General features: G+C 44.6%; 1 protein-coding gene across 3 annotated transcripts in view; it reads right to left on the reverse strand.

The window, feature by feature from the left end:
- ABCC3 (ATP binding cassette subfamily C member 3) overlaps positions 1-21,134 on the reverse strand; it is a 51,010-nt gene extending 29,876 nt beyond the window's left edge. For 2 of the 3 annotated variants that reach the window (XM_075440693.1, XM_075440695.1), the window contains exons 1-6: positions 21,056-21,133; positions 4,846-5,022; positions 3,811-3,936; positions 2,792-2,929; positions 949-1,074; positions 90-151 (exon numbers count right to left, since the gene is read on the reverse strand). In XM_075440693.1, coding sequence (XP_075296808.1) covers positions 90-151; positions 949-1,074; positions 2,792-2,929; positions 3,811-3,936; positions 4,846-5,022; positions 21,056-21,085 — 659 coding nt within the window. In that variant the 5' untranslated portion in view covers positions 21,086-21,133. Of the gene's footprint in view, positions 1-89; positions 152-948; positions 1,075-2,791; positions 2,930-3,810; positions 3,937-4,845; positions 5,023-21,055 lie in introns of all 3 variants that reach the window. The other variant, XM_075440694.1, reaches the window with a different exon arrangement.
- Between the last annotated feature and the right edge of the window lie 513 nt (positions 21,135-21,647).

Raw genomic sequence — 21,647 nt, forward strand, 5'->3', positions numbered from 1 at the left:
AATCTCTGTATTGTTAACTCTGTACAACACACAGCACAAGCAGAGTTTGGGGTTGTCAGCTGCCCAACAGCTTGAAAAGAGAAGCTCACCTTGTAAACCACCAAAATGTCAGTCTTGACAGGAAGCCGGAAGTTAACTCTGGACATGGATTCTACAGAAATGTTATGGGGCGAAAAAAACCAAAATAAATCAAGACAGACATTTACCATTACTTCATTAAGAAGATAGTCTATTTTGATCAGGTTTGGTATATTATATGGTATATTACATGCATGTACCTATGTCCTAATGAGACATAAAATTGATTTCTTTCATTTCCCGTATCATGCAGAACTCTGTCTTTAAAAATTGCTTCACACACTGTCTTTAAATCACACATATAAAGTGAAATGTCATTCTAAAGTTTCTGAAATGTTCATTTTAAGAAATGAACTCAGCTTCTCTCTCAGCTAGATTCAAAGCTAAATCCAATTATAGAGCCCATTTTATGAACTGGAGGAGAAATTTAACCTGCGACACCACTTATGTCTTCTGTTATTAATGTTTTTCCATATCTATTTTCAACACATACAGAACTCATTTATTAAGACAACTCTTATAGACTTTAGCTAGCTCTAAATGAATGTTAGGCAAGTAGACCAACATCTCCACAAAAAACACTCTTCAAATAATTAATATTACACTTCAATGTTCATAAATGTAATTTAACCTGCTGTGAAGCAGCAGGTAGGAGAGCTGCTTTCACTAGTCACTAGTGATGGCACATATAATGGAAAAAGGCTTCAAGCCCCAACATCAGTCTCCAAACTCAGCGTTTTGTAAGGGGGTCACCAACTACTGCAATCTCAATGACAATCCAAAGCTGTTTTGAGTGACAAGCATTGTCAGCAGAGCTCCCAAAACATGATAGTCTGTAAAATGCAAATAGAGTAAAGTAAGAATACTTACAGGATCTGTACTAACAGGGGAAAAAAATGGAGGCTTTTCTTTAAAACATGAAAGGATCAACTCCACGATTACCAAAGCGAAGTAGATGTAAAATGTGGTAAACCTGAACCTTTCATTTACATGGCCCTAAAGGGAAAAAGAAACACAATAAATGACTGTTTTCATTGCGCTTCCCAGCCCCCCAAATGCACGCACACACACATGTTCTCACTCTGACTTGTTCACAGTTTCTTTTGGCAATTCCTTTCTTCCTCTAGAGTTGAATACTGCAAAGTAGTTGCTAGCATGAATTATCTTACAAAAGTATGCACATACTCTATAAAGTGCCTAAGAACATGCTTATCTCCAAGCTTTTCATTAAATTATGTCAAGTTCAAAGTGCTTATACATCTTCACCGCATGCAGACACCCTCTGGAATCAGGGCTACATGACATCCTTTTAAATTACCTCCAGGGGTTCTTGCAAGATCATGTCTTAAGCATTGGAACTGTCAACCCAGATCAGAGAACATCCATTTACTTTAGTACCTTGTCACTGACAAGCAGTCAGTGTTAAATACTTTCAGAAAAAGCTGCAAAAAAAACACTGTATTGCATAATAACAGTTCCATCTGCTCTAGAGATATTTCCTTCACTCCTCATATGAGTCTGCAGTTGACTTAAAACTTCTTGCTGTGAGGGTATGTCCCTTATACAGCTCTTTCATATCCTAATGTAGTTGTGAATGCTCTCATTGCTCAATTAAAATGTTTAAAACATAAATGCAAGAGAAGGAATATTTGGTCCTTAGCATTTGCAAGAATAGGAGAAACGTTACCCATACCTATTCTAAGGCTCTGCATCCATAATTTTAAGTTGATTAAGGATTCAAACATGGCTAGTCAAATATTTGTACTTATTCACCACTACTAAGTTTTAAAATCGACTTGAAGTGGTGTCTGAAAGGGTCTCACCAGGATTGCAGCTATTTTCTGAAGAAGTTCTGCACAGACTGTCATTTAAGGGTTTAATTCAATCTCTGCTGGAATACTTACAACAGTCTAGTATAGCAAAATCCTTGCTAAAAGGGTAATGCAGCCAATAGTCACAAAAAAGTGAGTATAAAAAAAAAAAAAAAGAAGAAATCACCAAACAGAATCCACACTGATTTCACTGAGAAGCAATCACCTTAATGTTTTTCAAATACTCTTTTTCACTCCTAGCCTTTGATGATCTAATCACTGAAGCAATCTGCTTTGTCCCACTTAGTGAAATTTGTTTCTGTGGAAAACATAACAGCTTTCTTACTGTGGGAGAACCTGCTATGTTTTCAAACAGGAAACATAACGGCCCAGGTTTCTTTCTTCTCCCTCCAACTTTCTGTTCTCTATTTAGAGCCACAGTTGGAGTCAAAATGCTGTCCTCAGCACATCAGGCACTGACAAAAGAAAGCCTATGGAGCTGTATCGTGTGGCCAACCTGCCTAAGCAAAATGGAACATTACGTACTAGAACGCGTCATCTCCAATTAGTACCCACCCCTATTTAAGTATGGCAGGGGAAGGGGGCTGCAAAAGGGAAAAAAAAGTCTGTTCTAATACACGTACAGTGTTGGTACAGCCCTCACATCTGTCAGGTTTCCAGGGCAGCCCTGGACTAACCAAAATCTGTTTTTTGACATTGCATGAGAAATACCAGTTCCCTTTAAGTTACAGAAGTCTGAGTCAAGGCAATGGAACCAAACTTCTCTTTCTCTCTGGCAAAAGCTGGGCTCAGATCTGACGCCAAATTTGGTGATTCACATTCACAGAGATGTTAATGTTACATTTCCTGTTCTCCAAGTGCTAACAAGCATGCCACGTTACCTGTGCGGTTGTAGCCATGATCTTAGAGCGGAAAGGCCCCACGGCACAGAGTACAGACAAAAACCAGAAGATAATCAGCACTCCAGAGGACTGAACTCCTCTCAGCCTTTCGTACTGAATAAGCAATGTAGCTAACAGCTGTAAAAGTAAATACAGGAACACATGAACACAATCCCATCCCACGGTTCCCCTTATTCACACTTGCAGTTGGCAGCTATCACAGACATCACTAAAAAAGCCCCATCACAACTTCACAGAAGTCAATGGCAAAACCTCCTCTGTCTTAGGAAAGCAGCAAATGACTTTATGAAATCATTTTTTACTATTTTCACAGCCTCATCTCCAAAATTCAATTTTTAAACCGGACTTTGTACCTAGAGCTAGGCACAACTAAATACTAGCTACAAACATTTTAAAGAAATGTAAGAGCTGTCATTTCTCCAGTCCAGATGGACAATCACGACTTGTGTAGAAAACAAGCTTTTAAAAGAAAAAGAAAAATCTAACCAAGGGAATAAAAAACTTCATGGCCAAGTTTTACTGCTTCGTTTTTTACAGAACAGTCACAAGCCTGTTTGTCATCCTAGGCAAAGCAAATTTGGTTTCTGTTTAACGGAGGAACAACCACCAGATAAGAGAAACAACTTTATAAAGTCCAATACGATACTGAACAATGCACAAGCCGTGCTCTATTGTATCTCCCTGTTCGGGCAAATTCATATCCCAATTCTCTCCACACCTAGATCATAAGTCTAGAGAAACAGATGAGAGCAAGGTGGGAGGCAGAACAATCTCTCTATTATAAACATTTTAATTTACACAGCTCAGTCTACATGAGGGAGATATCTGTGACTGCAGCCTTTTTGGTAAGAAAAATTTGTCTCAGTAATACAAGTACTAATCATTCAGTTAAAAGAGTACAAGATAAAGCAATGAACGCAAAGCAACCCTTGTCCTCCTCCATCTGTGTGTAAGAATAAGTTATTCTTATTAGTCACAATAAACAAACAGCTACGCACCACAGTGATGCCAACGATCAATGGAGTTACAAAATAGACTGGTGGAGGTGTTCTGTTTTGCAGGAGCTCGTGGAAAGAGTAGAAGAGATCTGCCCAGCTCACGCACCACAGCAGGACACCCACCAGCTGAAAGGAGACAAACAGAAACAGCATTTGGTAAGCTCATCTCCAGGGGCAGTCCGACAGCTAGCAAAACCATTACGATTCACAGATTCCCAGCAAGACAAAGCTGTGTAAACAGAACAACACTGCTGTATTGATCACCTGCAGTCAGGCTACTGGAACCGTCCCACTGCACTCAAACCAAGGGTCTCGTCTCAGCTGCTTTCCGAGGGATTTGCAAACCCAACCAGTGGAAAGACTAATGTATTTACCTGTTTTCATCCCATACTACTCATTTTGATTGGAAACACAGGCAGCATCCAGATTAAAGGCAGACATGCCCTGAAGGAGAAGCCTGGAATTCTTCTCAAGAAGTAGCCCCAGTTCTCTCACCGCCTATGGGAAGCGACTTGCTCGCTTTCCTCAGACCTAGCCATCTATAAACCAGAGGTGCTGCTGACACCAGCCACCTCTTAAGAACAAGATGCAGATGAAATCACAGAGTTATCGGGTGCATAGAGTAGCTTGAAAAAATACCTTCTTGTGCTTATTTTCACAATGAGATGACATTCTCATTAGACCTACCTTAAGGTCTTTGTTTGGCAGCTTTCAGCTGTTTAAAACTTAAGTAAGGGTGAAGCAACATAGTTTTGGCTCAACAAAGGGGTCAACTCTCTTCTGCAGAGCAATCAACTCTTCTCTACCCAGAAAGACGGTCTTGCAGCATGGATTTCCTTACAGATGAGCTATCCTTTGGCACCCTTCTCAGAAATCCGTACATATGCTGTTGTTTCGTATAAGCAAGTTCTTCAGATCCCCCATAAATCAGAGGGAATTCTGTTTAAACCCTACTGCAGCCATTGCTTGGATACTGAACTGGTGCTAACAAACTCAAAATTGCACACTACTCTGAGAACTGCAAAGAGATCTTACCGTCTTGAACCTGCTCAACACAGAAAGCACAATGTACCCTCTTTTGTTGCGCTTTAGGTAGGGAAGATAAAACAGTAATGCACTCCACAGATAAATGCTGGGGATCCATGCTAGGATGGTATTCTGGAAACACGGTGTCAGGTCTGGATTATCAGTGTGTATCGAAAGATTTGAATCCTGGAAAAAAGATGAGACATGTTTATTAAGAGAGAGGCAGAAGGACTGCCAATTGGAACATCTGCTTCAAGAAGTTGCATCCAGATTCTGCTGGAGTTCACACACAGCCTTAGTACAGTTATAAATACTGGGCAAAACAAAAAAAAGACTTCTGTCCTCTTGTGTCTCAAAGTTGGACATGTATTTTGTAGCAGACAAACCCCTGGTGTTTCTGTCTTTGCTAAGGCTTAGTTACAGCTGCTAATACCACGACATTTCTCAGGCATTCCCAGCCTGGAGTGCAACTGCGGAACAAAGCTCTTGAGGCAAAATCCTTGACTTGAGAACTCACCCAGCAAGAATGTCCAGTACTGGAAAAAATGATCAGATTTAGATCAACCATATGTTGACCTGGGAAAGCCCCCTCCATTTATGACCAAAATTTTGTCCTTCTTACTCATATGCCTTCAGCTATAATTACTTCCCTATTCTAAATAAAGGTAAAAGGAATTTTTACCTTTTACAGGAGCATGTAGTGATAGAACAAGGGTAATGGTTTGTAGAAGCAGGTAGATTTAGATTAGATATCTTGTGAGACCCCACCTGGAGTACTGCGTCCAGCTCTGGGGCCCCCAAGATAGGAAGGACATGGATGTGTTGGAGTGGGTCCAGAGGAGGGACACGGAGATGATCCGAGGGCTGGAGTACTCTCCTATGAGGACAGGCTGAGGGAGTTGGGGCTGTTCAGCCTGGAGAAGAGAAGGCTGCGGGATGACCTTAGAGCAACTGCCAGTACCTGAAGGGGCTACAGGAAGGATGGAGAGGGGCATTTTACAAGGGTGTGGAGTGATAGGACAAGGGACAACGGCTTTAAACTAAAAGAGGGCAGATTTAGCTTAGATATTAGGAAGAAATTCTTCACCATGAGGGGGTGAAACACTGGCCCAGGCTGCCCAGAGAAGCTGTGGCTGCCCCCTCCCTGGCAGTGCTCAAGGCCAGGTTGGATGGAGCTCTGAGCAACCTGGTCTGGTGGAAGATGTCCCTGCTCATGGCAGGGGGGCTGGAACCAGATGAGCTTTAAGGTCCCTTCCGACCCAAACCATTCTGTGATTCTATAAGGAAGAAATTCTTTACTGTGAGGGTGGTGAAGCCCTTGCACAGGTTTCCCAGAGAAGCTGTGGCTGCCCCCCCTCCAGCAGTGTTCAAGGCCAGGCTGGACGGGGCTTTGAGCAGTCTGGTCTGGTGGAAGGAGTCCCTGCCTGTGGCAGGGGGGTTAGACGAGATGATCTTTCTGGTCCTTTCCAATCCAAACCATTCTGTGATTCTATGAATGTATCGCACATGCAGGTAGGAATATGGGTTTTCTTGCAAACATTGCAAGCAATGCTTTCCATCTGTGACCTTGGACACCACAATTCAAATATACTCAACTTGTACCTAAGGATTGGAATGCACCACGTGCAAACACACAGTTATACAAGTTCAAACTAAAATAGAAATTACAGTACAGTTAAGGAGAACTTGGTTTTAATCAAACCTACTGGAAATTCACAACTTGCATTTCATCATCTGATGTGTCATCTTAAATGTGGTAGATAAATACTTACTTGCAGGAAATGTAAAATTACTTTATTGTACTATCATTAACAAGCAGACGATAAAACTAAGATATCTGTGGCTCAAATATGCCTTATCTCTGCACTAGAATCATTTACTTGTAGCTAATTATTTTTGGATATGAGCTCTCAGTAGAAGTATGTTTCAGTTAAGCCAAGTGACTTGTCCCCACCCCTTATAAATGAATGACTGACTAGCCTGACTACGAATTCTTCAACAGTATTTCCACACCTGCTTTGGTTTATCAGTACAAAAGAGACCGAATGCTGAAAGCCATGGCTGATTTTTGGAGAACTGAAGAGCCACAATCTGCTAATAACCTTTCGATCCGGTGATGATCTGTCAGCAGGGACATGCATCACTGCATCAGTCCACATACACTCGAAAGAGCTCGTAAGTGTAACGGAACTACAAAGCCTTGGCAGGCTGCAGGATGGTTTGGCTGAACCGTGACGTTTGTCACCCAGTACTTCAGCTCCGGCACAAATGAAACCCCTGGAAGTTGTGCAAGGTGGCACAAACCCCTTAGCTGCACATTTGAATTCCACCCTTTAACGCCACAGAGTTAGTGCCTCTCCAGCCGAGAATGGTTCTTTTGGAGCCACGCAAGCACCCAGCGTGGGCCAGGGGAACAGAAATATTCCCATTTACCTGAACAGGCTTGTCCACACCTGGGGGAAACTTCAGCAACAGATCAACCTCACAGGGGCAATCACATTGCAATTCAAACACAGAATCAAATCCATACAAAACTCCAGCCTGACATTCAAACTGGTTCTGCGTACTCCTCCAGCAAGCAGGTCTCTGGCGCCAGAAAGGAAGATAACGCTTACAGAGCACCCATTTTCAGCTCATCATCAAAATGCTTCCACATCTCTAACACAATAAGCTCCCCTAGCAGCTACCCTGCCTGGGGCAGGAAATGCCCTCTAGAAGTTCGGAGCTGAAGAGCTCTTTAGTTCCAAGGCAGGAGTTTATCTACTGTCATCTATTCAGCAAAATACTAATTTACTCTTGAAATTACATGTGGTTTAACAATGTCTTCAGTATGCTTGCAATTGTGCTTCTTTTGCTTGCGGGAAAAAATCCTGGAAAAGGAAAGCTGAGGAATAATAGCAATGACTGGGCACAGAATAAAACAAAGATTCTGTTTAAGGGAAAAGTTGGGGGGGGGGGGGGGGGGGCACTCTTAATTTAAGCCTTTCCTGTAAGACCAAAATGTCCAGAAATGGCTTTCTGTCTGAATGCAACCTAGAAACTGCCCCAGATGTCCATTAACTTCAGACTGAACACAAGCTGACTATTGTATCCAAGACACACACTGTCTGGCTGCCAAACCATTTAAAGGTTTTCATTAACTCTTATTTAAACAAGGCAGAGGACTTGCATTTCTGAATGTATAAATACAGCTGGCCAGAAAACAAAAATTCTGTCCTAAAAAAACCCACAACACATAGGATTTTGAGATTCTGTTGAATTATCCCTGAGAATAAAAGTGGAACCCTTCTAGAATTATGTGAAAGTACGAGAAGCAGCGCCCACGTGATGACCAACAAGAGCTTACTACTTCTATGGCACGTAGGAAACGGGGATATGGACTGAAGGAGAAACTTATGTCCAAGGTGACGGACCTGACTACCAGCTATCTTGGGAATGTTCTGCCTGGTCCAGTTCCATCCTGGACCAGATAAATAAGCTTTCCTGGAACAGATCTCTTTCTGTAAAAAGTTTCCCTTTCAACGAATTGGTGTTTTCTGAGAGCAGACTCTTTTCATCCTTGAATACAGCGAGAGGGGTTCCTGTTAGAAGACACAGTACCCGAAACATTTAAGTAGTGTAACTGCACGCAAATTACTTGCCCCCCCTAAGAGTGGACCACAGTGGAGGAATGCTGCCATGCTTTTTGCCATGCAGCAGGAACTCTGCTATGATTTATTGTTATTATTATTACCTTTAAATCTGGGAATCTGAAACTTGCTTTTCCTACCACATTTCTTACTAAGCTGGATCTGTTTTCACAGAGCTGGCAGCTCCACTTCATGGCTTTACAAATCACCACACTGACAGCACATATTCCAACACCCACTCCAACCCTAAACAACTCATTTTGAGTCAGAATATGACACGAAGTCTTCATACAATCCATCCTGACCAAGCCAACATTGTTAAACATTACTAAATACCTTCAATTCAGTAGTACGGTTATGGAACTCCACCCTTGAGAACAAACACACGAAGCACCAGCTGGTGGGACACACCAGCTATTTGATTCCTATCTTTAAGGCACCTGCTTTAATCCAGCTTTGCCCTTCCATATTGTGAACTCTGTCCCAGTAAGCTGAGCAAGTTTAAATGTTTCTTGTGTCCCATTCTGATTGAGGTTGAAAAAACCCACCTTGGGTGGTTTGGGTTTGAGGGTTTTCTTTGGACTTTCTACTGAAAGAGGCCTAATATGCTTATGTTGGATAGCACACGCATTCCTCAGCTCATGACTGCTGTCCTGGGAGCCGCTTGCCTTCCTCCATGCACCTCAGCTCTGCCTCAGGGTCCCCTTCAATGAAAGCCCACTGAAAACACTCTGCGATCCAGAGCCGGGGTGACCCATCACCAGGCATCTCACAAGGGGGAAATACTCAGCAGCACATGTTGGGAAACACCACTTTCTCTAAGAGACTCCTCCCAGGGAAACTGTAACAGCCAGCATGCCCACCACAGCTAACATGGCTTTCAGCTCGCTCCCCCACAAGCAAGTCTTTATGGAGTGACCTCTTCTTAATCCAGAGTCCCATTGCTCCGTGGCCCCTCCAGGCTGTTATAGAAAAAAACTAGTCAAAATGTGAGAGTCATCGCTATTTTGTGTTCTGGTATATCACTCATATATATAGGTATATTTGCATAACTAACTTGCTTAACAGTAGTGGCTAACTTCGCTGAAGCCTTAGGCTGCACACTGTGAATCTGCCACCTGGACACAGTGAACTTCCACTGAACCCTGCCCAAGCCCAGTGAAGGAGGGCCCCAAGGACTCGGTTCCAGCTAGAAGATAAGGGAGTTAAGTCACCCACCGACAGCAGCAGGGCCTCTCAGAAGATAAGGGAACACTCTTCAGCCTGACCGGAGATGATGAAGGGGCCCAACGAGGGACAGCAGCCTCCAGACTCAAGTAACACCATTGGATCAGCTGCTGCTTGGACACCACACGGAGAACTCCTGCAGGGGGGGAGCTTAGGTTGTAAGGGTGTCATTGTCCAGGGATTTCTTGGTTCAGGTTCCCTCTCCAGAGGCACCCAGCTCGAGCTGTTTTACACCGCTGCACCGCTCAATAAATTTGTCTGGTGTATGTCGTGTCGAAGACTCTGCTCCAGGAAAACTAGGGTTGACCCTGAGGGACAAGGAAGCACCCAAGAGCGAGTGTGTGTGTGTGGGGAAGTTGCAAAGCGGCACCTGCCAGCTCCCGGGAGCCACCCGCTGCCAAGGGACTCCGGTTCCGGCAGTGAAAGTCTGGGGTGGTGGGCGTGCGGCTCCTGGAATGGTGTGCGAACACTCGGCAGCAGCTTCTCCCTGCACGCAGGCTGCCAAGAGCTCTGCGGCCGCTGTCTGTACGCAGCAGGATTTCCTTGGATGTGGTGTCTTGGATCAGGCTGGAGGCTCTGCTGGTGAGATACAGCAGGCTGGTATTTCTGCAAGGCCGTACCGAAACCCTAGACACACAACTTAATCCTGTAATAACACTTAAATGCAATGCCAGCATCCATGGGAAGACATTAGAGATGCTTGTTACAGCTTCACAGCGGGCAAGGGGTCCCCTGGAGTCCAAAACTTCTAAATCAATGGGGCTTTCTGTTGATCAGTTAAGAATATCATTGGCGTTGCCCCTTGTAGCAGCTTTCAGTCATACCCATCACACCAGCCACAGTCTCTGGATAAACACAACCCTTGTAGTAAGGGCCATCTGTGCAGCAGGACTTACATTTAGATGAGCAGTTTTAAATAAACGACCTTCATTTAAGGGAAGGTATTCAACAGGGGAAGCTCTGAGCAACATTAAATCTACTCTAATACTTGGTACTTTTCCCTCTGGAAAAGAATACTGCTATTGAAAACACCATCCTTAAAACTGGTAACGCACTTAAAGGAAACAAAAGTTCGACGCAACATATCTTGGGTGTCTTGCACATCATCCCTTACAGCTTTCAAAGAAAGGAGGATCAAACAGAAAACCTAAAGCTAGGCTGAAAAACAGGAACAGGGAAATTCCTGTCTATCCATTTCCCAAACCCCAAGGATGATGTTAAGAGAGCCTGCTGAAAAAGACCAGCTGGGGTTCCGGTCTTGGGTTCAAGTCTAAACCAACTCCTACTCCACTACAGAAATTTAAAATAAAAGTGCCTCACACTGGCTTTACCCTGATGCTGCAGTAATGCTCCTCAAACAGCCAGCAACAGCATGCCTCCAAATCCTAGGGAAGACTAACAACATCATCTGTAGTCTCAAGCAGTTATCTTCATTCAATGGATAAATTAATACATTTCTCTCTAAGTTTCTACACAGCAAAAAGGATTGGGAAAAGCACAGGAAACACAAATTCATTCTTTATCTGCTGGGAAAGTGAAGGCCATTGCGTTGATTTCATTCACACTCTACCCAAGGTTAACACATGCCATATCGCTCATTCTGTGTCAGTTATCACTAGCTGGCACGCTATTTAAGATTAAAAATCAAACTGCAAAGCTGACTGGGAAGCTACACGCAAAGAGTAAAAGACAGGGAAGTGAATAACTGAAAGTAACAATGCTTCCCTGCAGTAAACAAACATGGAAATGGTATCTCTTGTAGAAGAAATTGTTAGTGAGAACCTAAACGCAGAGGAGAATCTTCCTGCCTTTCTTTTGCCCCTAGTTATGGTAGATATCCTGCCAGTGAGTTTCACTTGCACAGCCTGGCAAAAACAAAAAAACAAATCAAAGCAAAAAAAAGTTGGTTTTCTCTTGGCTCTACTGCACAGCCTCCTCCCAAGCACAAGGATGGCTCTGCAGTTAGAGGTCTGAACCGCAACACCAAAAACTACCAGGGCTCAGTTGTAGCTACAGCACAGGCTCCAGCTCAGCCTCTCCACGCCTCACTTCCCGCTTCCAGCTGTTGTCCGTCTGCTCTGCTTCATCACTGCTGGTAAGCTCTTCTGGGCAAACTCTAGCAATCATTTTAGAGCACAAATGCAAGCAAGTGCTCTGCTCCAGGCCTCCAGAAGGCTGCCAGTTTCAAATGGCCTTTTCAGAGCAAGATAATCCACTTAGGTTTCCAAAGGAACAATTTCACCCTTACGCACAGAAGGAGTAACACGCTTCACTAACCCACAGTGACTGCTGCCCAACTCAATTCCTTCACATGATTACACGAACAACCTTCCCCCTCCACCACCCCCTTTGAGGCAGGGCAAGAGAACAACATTCTCCACTGCAAGACCACAGCAATATTGCTTGGAAAAAAGGTGGGGTTGAAAGGTTGTAAGCATTTACACTACTGCATGAACTACACAGTTAATAACCAGAAACAGTATTTTTCTGTTTACAAAGCACACTACAACAGTTTACCTACACTAGTGAAGGACACCATGCAGGGCACTGAACTTTCTTTCACAGTTTATTTTAATAGATCAAATAGATTTGGGACAAGTTCATAGCCTACACGAGCTAGTTTACGGTCACGGAGTAACTAGTCACAGGTTTTTGCTTCAGCTGAAGTTTCATGGTACCAATGGTACCAACCACACAATGCACTAGAGAAGTGTGGACCAGACATGCAAAAATCAAGGTACGGGCTTAGTGACAAGTACTAAACAAAACAGTAAGTTTCTCTCTCTTCTCCTTTTAGTTTTTGAGTTTTAAAAGCAAAAGTTCACAGCTTCTCTGCCATCATGAATAAACATGAGGCAGGATGAAAAAAAAAGTAGGTTCGTCTTCTGCCACAGTCACGGGATCCTGGAAAATGGGGCTTTCAGAAACACACCTGCAGCTTAAGAGAGATAGTAAAGTAGAAGCTGACCACAGGAAATACCTGCATCTAAGACAACATACACCTAAAGTAAAATCCACCTACTTTAACTGTTTTAGTAGCAGTCAGTCGTCTTGCTCGGACAGAGGGACATGTATTGACTTGCAGAGGGGAAGGCATAGTGCAACCGCAGAGGTACGAGCGCTTCATGAGCCAAAAGCAGGATTGACAGGAAAAGGAAACAGGATCATTCTTTCAGCAGAAGAAAGTCCTTGGCTGTCTTTTAGAATTGATCAAAGCTATATACTGTTGCAGATAAAACATTGTAAACTGCATCATCAAAGGCCCTTCCTATGGCCTTGTGCAAGTACAAATAAAGGAGCGGGCTGCTGTATTTCAGCCCAGCGTAATGATGGGTGCGGGGGAATAGCCTTAATTTGAGCCACGCCATCTCCTTTCAGTTGAAAGGAACAAGGTAAATCCAAGAATCATAATGAACATAGCTCAAGAACAGGCAGCAACAGCTGAAACACCTGCAAACAAGATGGTCCCTGCTTTATTTTCTCCCCTTCCCAGCCTGACTGCTCCATTTTAAGCTGGCCCATCCAGTTGGGCGGATGTACAATAATAATAAAAGGGATTGTCACAAAAAAAGAACATCGTCATAATCTGGCACGCCGCCTGCCTAGCAGGCGCTGGAACCGCCAAATTGACTGCAGCGATAACGAGATTCCAGTGCATGGGCAAGGCTGCCTTTAACATGACAGCAGCATGGGCGTTTGGTGGGGCAGGATACAAAGGTGACCGGTCATCTCGAGTGTCCAAGGTTGGTCACACTCTTCAGCTGCAGGGTCACCCACCAGGGATGCGCCAAGAAGTTAAATGCGTTGGCAGGCTAGAGGGCAAGGACAGACTCTGGGTGCTGATGAGCTTGAATGCCAAGATCAAGCCTGGTTTATCACTCACAAAACTGACCTAAGTTCACCTAACACAGGCGAGTGTTACACTCTACCTACACTTGCAGAGTTAATTTGTACAAACTGTACTCATCTCTCAGTCCACAGACCTACTTATTTCATTTTTACTCAGGAAAGAGCGAGATCCACAGCTGGCCCTAAACCATAGCAGTAGATGCAGAGAGAAACAGGGCTCACAAAGCCCCACTACGTGTAGCATCTGTGGGAAGCGTCTGCTCCCATACCTCCTCCATCCTCTCAGCTACTCTCTCTTCTCTTCCCTTCTTAAAAAGAAGGCTGGCCTTCAGTGTTGCAAAGGCAAAAAATTCAGAGATAAGGAAAAGATCGGATCAGGGAACTATAGAAAAGGAAATATGTTAATCAAGAGAAATCGAAGGAAAGGCAGCATTGTCCTGGTATATAGTTTTATCCCAAGCCAATTGTATGCACAGCTTCACTCCAATATCAACCACACAATGTAAACCTGAAGCTTAAAACTTGATTTTTGACACCCAGAAAACCCCTATTTCTAAAAGAATCATGTTTATCTATGGTCTGTACAAACACCCTGCAAGTGAATCTGCCCAGACAGTGCTAGTACGGAGAGAGCAGCGCCATGCCTAAAGAACCATTGTAAGGCCACAGTGGCCCAGTCACAACACGCTTACAAAAACCACGCTTCAAAAACTCAAAGGAGTCAGAACTTTCACACATAAAGAGGCTTAAACGTGGAAAGCGACAGAACACATAAGCAAGAAGTAGCAACTCCATATCAGGGCAGGAGAACTAAGGGAAAAAAGACGCAGACAAAATAGCATTGCTGCATATGAAGATTACCACTGGCCACAATTTTCCACCTGACAGATCTTCCAGTAGTAAACTACTTCCCCCAGAAGACACACCTTTCTTTTTCAAAGGAGACAAGGCATAAAAGCATAAACCTTTTTTTATGCTTTTTGTTTCACTTTGCCTGCTCCCACCTCCCCTTACTGTAATAAAAAGATGATATCCAGAATGTGAAGAGTTTCTCCCCTTTTACTTTTCCATGTGTCCAAATGTACATAATAACAAAGAGAAACAAAAAAGATTGCACATCTAAGAGGTGAAGGAGACTCTAGAATGCAAGTCACTCAAGTGGGGGGAAAGGAGAGATACCAAAGGAAGAAATAAGACTTATTCTTCTTTTTTTTAATTGCACTAGCATCAAATGTATTTCTGTATTCTCAGAAAGCTTCAGAAAGTAAAAAATAAATTATTACTTCTGAAACTAAACGACTTTGATGTTTTGAAACAAATCCCAGGAAATAGTTTTTCTCTCTCCCCCCCTTCATTTCTTATTCTGTCCCAGTTCAAAGCTTTATGACACCAGCACGTGACATTACTGTAAAATATCTAAGTTTTATTACACTGACTTCAACCCTCCTGCTGCCGTGAGATTAGCACAGGGACAAGGTGCCAGCTCTCACAGGCCGAGCACAGAAGCAAGGCTGTTGGTTGTACAGAAGCCTGAACGCATTCCTGGGAAGATCTCTGGCTGCTTGCCGCTGTGCTCTCCCCCAGCTCAGCCAAATGACGCGTGACTGGGTAATGGCCCATCAGATTCACAGCAGTACCAGGAGACAAATGGATCATTAGCTTACTGGAAAGAACCAAAGATCCCATTTAATAGGTTTCTCAGAGGAATTTTTTTAAAATTAAATTTTAAACAGTAATAGTCTCCTCATTTTAATACATTAGAAATTTACACTCGTAGAAAGGAAAGGATTATGTCTCCAGTAGCACAGCAATTTGCCTACCAGGTACGTCAGGCCCATCTCAAAATGCTTTACATTCTTAACTGTAGCGATTAAATAAGCTCCACTTTAAGGAGCTCCTCACATGACTCAGATTTTATTTCAGAGATTGTTTCTTTTCAGGAGGGAAACTTTACAGCATTCCTAAGTCCCAGACACTACATCTACCAGCTACACCATGACGGTCAGAGATGTGACCCGGGAGACACGGTTGTGTTGAAAGCTGAAGAACATGCGTGACCTTGAGTTTTGCTACAGAGAAAAGTCTCCCTGTGGGGTTTTAATCCTCTATTAAAGCCAGGTGGGACCTTGCCTCCTTACCATCTGCCCCATCTCACAGCATCCTCAAGTTTTACTGTCCCACCCCCAGGAAACACGTGGAAGGGACGGACAAGCAGGCTTCCGTGTCCAGAAGTTCTTTGTGAAGCATCTCCCACAAAGCCGCAGTGCACCTAAGCAAAAACAGATTCTTCTCCCCTTGGGCATTTTTTTCCCCCTAAAAATCCTTTTTCCTGCAATTCCACAATTGCAACCACGAATTCCAGAAGTGACTCAACCACGTTGGTCAGATGTGGGTGGTGACAATTTTATCAGCTGCCCCATTCTCCTGCACTGAGGACTGTACTGTTGTTTGACCCGTCAGCGTGCTGATTTCAAGGAAACAGCAATGATTGCTTTCCTTGGAAAACATGAACAATCACATTCCCATGTTCTACTGAAATGAATGTCATTTTCATGAGCTTCGATAATCGACACTGTCATTGAAGGACTCCATAAATCCTTTACATTGGCAGCTTTCACTGGTATTAAGCTTCGCCCACCACTCTCAAATCCAGACTTTTTCTTTCCCAACAGATTCAAATACAGTCTATTACGCCATTTACACACAGATGAATGCTAACAGGTCCTGGATAATACTCCACATCTAATGACAAATATTCATTTATACTGCTCTTGACATTGAGAAACTGAAGCCCAAATCCTTTAACGATAGTTTTCATTCAACCCAATTCAAGAATCTTAAAATCTTGGAGGATTTGAGCTTGAGTACTTCATTGCTTTTAAGTTCAAGATGTTACCAACACAGCTACTCTTTGAGAGAGCATAACTTCATAAATCTGATGTCTGAAGAGACCATTGAAGTTACCTATTTTGACTGCTTACCTAGTATGAGGAAGAACACAGATACCTGACGCGATCGTTTGTGAAGAGATTTGTAGAAGTGGGACTCAGTTATCTGAACTTGGAGGCAGTTAACAAACATTATGCGGAGATCTGCATCACATTTAAATATCTACAAACACTGAACATTCTGTGTTTATCACAGTGTGGCAGAAGGGGAAGCTCATATGTAAAGAATAGCCAGAGCGGACCATATCATCCTACTGCAGAATCCCTCCTTTCAAATGACGTGCTATCACCTTCTGCTTCACTCTTCCTCTGCTGGAATTAATTTAGATGAAAATATAATGGAATTAATATAATGAAATCTGATGTTTTATTAATAATTCAGGGCCAAATAACATAAGTTGTGGGTTTTTTTTTAATAAACTCGTACACATATTACAAGAAGTACACTGTTTGTCATCTTCCTTGAAAGAAACATTTCTTCCTTACTACAACTACCCTAAGTCATCTTGAACTACCAAAAAAATAAGCATGGTGAAGCAAAAGGGGAAATTACGCAGAGAGGAGACCAGTAGCACTTCGAGCCAACAGCACAGGATTTCCAGAGAAATCCTGCATTTCCAGAGAGCAGCATGGCTTTTAGTCCAAATCTACCAAAATTGCACAGCATGACTCAAGGTGAAGGAAGCCTAAATGTTAAAGGGGTGCTTGTACGCAATTATCTCCAAGACAAGACTGAGGTATTGTTTACTTTTGAGAGTTGCTGCAACTTCCTGTTGAGTTACTCAAGAGTCTCGGGATGAAGAAGGAGCCAGCATTCCACAAGGGATGGGGGGAAAAAAAAAGAAAAAAAACACATGTCAGGATACCAAAACGCAAGGTAGACAAGGAAACTGAACTCTGTGGGCTAAGCACGATCAAAAGGAACAAGCCTGGATCTCTTCCATAGCTGACCAGAAGTTGTGATCTCTCCTCTGAAGCGCTGCGTCACTTGTCCTCCCATTTCCTAGTTCTGCTGTTAAAAAAACCCCACAAGCTGCTGCTTAAACCTAGGCCCTTAGTCTGCCTGCAGCCTAAAGTGTTCATACCATCCATCATCCCAACAGCACCCAAGGACTGTGGAGCACTTTCTGTTCTATCCTCGTAGCAGCCACAGTGCCATTTCTCACCCAGCAAGTCTGAGCCGCAGAAAGACAACGTGTGTTTACACCGGAACAGAATTTGCTTTTCTATGCTTGTGTTGTTTAGTCCCTAGGCCAAAACACTTTTGCAGCAAACTTGCCCTAGGAAATCACTATGTTCTCCTCTTGGAGGAACTGCTCATGTTTTACTACAGGGGACGTCATAAGCAACAAATAGGCGATAATTCACCAGTATCTGCTTCTCAACTACAAAGACTGTGGGTCACATTAATTGGCACACCTACCTAGCACACTTACTATCACTTAGTAAATATGTGACACAATAAATTGGAGGTAATTATGGGCGATAGTAAGTAACACGCCTAAGGACTGCCTTGTACCGGTAGGCGCTATCGCATTCATCTCCTACCAACAGGCATTTCGCATGGGAACACTGCTAGGAGATAGTAACAATTAGCTTCAAATTCTCAATGGAAGCAGACAGTATGTTGCTAAGTGTTCAGATGAAGAGATTGCTCATACTGCTTTCTGAAAATATAACATTTCGGTTGCTCCACTTCATGTATAAAACACCCTATATTTGTATTAGCGATTTGCTGATTGCATGTTCAGCAGGTAAAGCAGTAGCCGGAAGACAAAAGCTTTTATAGATTTCTAATATGACCTACAGTGTTTCATTTAATTTCTTATTTCTAAAATGGGTTGAACAGGAAATTATTTTGCCCCTGCACGAACACAAAAAACCCCAACCCGCTGGTATTTCCAGCAAAATTCCCCACCCTGCATCAGGGTATAGAGTTGAAATCTTAACACTTTTGATAAGCCAAAAAAATCCAATATAAATGAATCATCTGTTAAAGCTGATATATTTCAATGTAAACATTTTCATGAGCTATTTCTGAACTGTTTTGCTTTGATTCTGACCTCTTTTTAACAGAAAAGTATTGTAGTTGGTTTAAACTCCAAAACAAAGAACTGTTTAAATTGGAACAGCATGTTTCCTTTTGCTCTAAATAATTTTAAAACTAACACCAGAATGTCATTCAGCTTCCACAAACATCTAGATTTTCTTCGACAAAAAGTGGGGAAAGAGTCTAAGTTCATCAGCTATGAAAGAGCGAACATGAATACTGGTTCTCATTTTATGAAGTTCTTGATCTGAACTGCAAAGCTGCACACCACCAGTGCGCGCGCACAGGCCAGCAACTGCCGTTCACCTCATTTTTTCCTCCCTCGAGAGTACAGCAGCAGGAGAAACCCCAACTTTTGTAGACATATTTCAATAAGAAGCCTCTGCCTGTATTTTCTTATGGAACACCATATTTGCACAGCAAATCATTTCAAGGTGACTGTCATCCACGTGGTCATCACTTAGCATCTCTCATAAAACCAGTTCACTGTATACACTCTTGTTAACAGCAAAAACACCACCAGCTACCGAAAGCAGGGTATAAGACTCTTAATTGCTGCATTCAATCTGCTAGTTACCGGGACACACGCTCCATCTCACACTGTTACTGAGTACTATTTTTAAAAACAGACAGACAGAAGGTTGTTCTGATTCTAAACAACTCTGGATAATTCCAAAGCAGCAGAACAGGTCTACATTTATTAAGTAGTTTGTCCACGTGCTTAAGGAAGATTGCTCTTCTCTTTTCAAACAGACTCCTTGTATTCTTTAGTAATATTATATGTTGAGGCATAAGGATGTGATAATTACAGAAAAAAAAGAAGTTTCTCAAGAGCCTTGTAAGACACGCCTGACATCTTCCTTCACAGATTTGGACAGAAAACGCATTCCTCTCACAATCCAAACTACCATGTTTCAGAACAACTGAGGTTCATCACATTTGCACTATTACTTTGAGGAAGGCTGAAGGTGTATTTTCTATTACTATTTATGCTTTGTTAAACACATTTAGATGTCTCCATCATTTCTGCTGTAAATAGATGTTTATTAATTAAAATTCCTTCCCTGGATTACCTTTATATCACTTTCTGCAAATTCATTTTTGAAAAGCCAGGGCAATATTAAAACCAGGATGCACTATCTGAGCACAGCATACACCAGACACAGCACCGCAAAGGGCACTGTGCTTGAGTTTGATAGTACCGCATAAAGTACGACATGAGACATTTATGTCATACCTAAAACCAGCCAAACTACCTAAACATTTTACAGTAATGTATCAACAAGCTGTTAGCAAAAGCTTTGGCCATGAAGAATATTTGCATCACAAGCCTTTCTGGAGAAGCAAAGACATGCTTCTCGAGGCAATCAATAAACTAGTGAGTCGTGTTGATCTGTTTGTGCTTGTTCCTGTTCAGTAAGTGTTTACAATAGAAATAAAAGGTGAAAATACTTGTTTGAGCAAGGTTATCTGCCAGCTGTTGTAGCAGACAGCGTGCAGAGCGCTTCGAAATGAAATCTGAGACTGAACAAAGAAATGCACCTAAGGGGCTTAGGAGCCAAAGTCCTCTTTTAAAAAGTAATGTTGAGACAGGTTTTGAAAGATAATTAGTTATCAAGAAGATGGAGCTCAACGTTAAGTCCCCACAGCCAACTGCTCGTGCTGTCCTTTCACAGCTTTATAGCCGCGCCTCATCCTCAGACATTCCTTTTCCCTCCTGCTCATCTTTCTTTGGAAAAAAATCCCCCTTGAGCCAGATCAATCGAAAAGAGAAAGCCACATGCAAAAACCATTTCTTGGCGGGCAGTTCCAGACCCACCACAGTTCAGATCCCCACGGCTCCACAGGGTCCGAGGCGCCCGCCTGGGCAGCACAGCGTGCGGGACGGGCACTGGCACCAGCGAGCACTCACGCACTTCACCATCAGAGCAGACCGGGCCAGCAATTTCCAAACTTTTCTGCTTACAAACCCTGACCCTGCTGCAACCAGTGCCTTCAAACGGCCGACGGCTCCAAACCCCAACGCCAGGCACTGCCACTCTCCGAGGCGTGAGGCCACGCCGGGCCGCCTCACACCACCTCACCAGCCGCGAAGCGCTTCACCCCTCAGACGAAGGCAACAGCCAGGGTCATGGCTACGAGGCCCGGAGGTGGCCCAGAGCGGTGAGGAGAGCTGCGAGGGGCCGGGCTCTTGCGGGATGGCGGCTCTGCCTGGAGACGCTGCACGGCGACCACCACAGGGGCCACCGGCCCTGCTCCCGCTCCTCGCCCGGGCGCGGGAGGGCTCTCCGGCCCCGGGGAGCTGCGGCTCAGCCCCTCCCAAGCCGCGGGACCGAGCCCTCCCCGCGCGCCCCGGCCCTCAGACGGGGCACGGCGCTTCTCCGCCGAGGGGGCTGCTCCCCGCTGCCCCCGGCCCCTCCGCGCAAACCTCCACCTCCAGCCCTCTCCTCAGCGGGGGGACGCCGGCGGGGCGGGAAGAGACGGCGGGGGGCGGCAGCCCCCGCCGCGCTGCTTACCCAGAAGCGGGACCCGCAGAAAGTCTCCATGGCCGCGGCGGGAGCGCAGAGCCTCCTCCGGGAGCCTCCTCCAGGCCCGCGGCGGGCACCGGACGGGGGAAGACGCCGGGTCCTTCCCCCCGGGGCGGGCCGGGGGCGGGGAGCAGCGGGCCCGGCGCGCCCCGTCCCGCCCTCCGAGGCTGCGGCAGGAGGGGGCAGCGCTGCCCCCGGCCGCCCTCGGCCCCGCAGGCCGCGTCGGTTCGGTTCGGCCCCCTCAGCACGGGCAGGGCCCGAGGCCTCCCCTCAGCCGGCGGGCAGCCGGGCAGCCTGTGGCAGCCCCCCGAAGGCCGGACCCCCCCCTCCCCGGCTGGTGGCACCCGGAGGGAGAGGGGCTGTCGCGGTCCTCCCCTGACACCCGGACACCGCTGCCGAGAGCTGGCTTCTTGCTTTCCGAGGGTGACCTCCCCGTGGAAGGACCAAGCCCCCCTGGAAGACATTTCCCCTGGTCAGTGCGTCCTGCTGGGACAGCCAGACCCCTGCTCTCAGCGGGGGACAGCGCTGGTCCCCACCCGGCTGAGGGACAGTTGCCCAGGGCGGCTTGGGCTGGGCTGGG

This window comes from Opisthocomus hoazin, chromosome 21 (genome assembly GCF_030867145.1).
Source record: "Opisthocomus hoazin isolate bOpiHoa1 chromosome 21, bOpiHoa1.hap1, whole genome shotgun sequence".
NCBI classification, from domain to species: Eukaryota; Metazoa; Chordata; class Aves; order Opisthocomiformes; family Opisthocomidae; genus Opisthocomus; species Opisthocomus hoazin.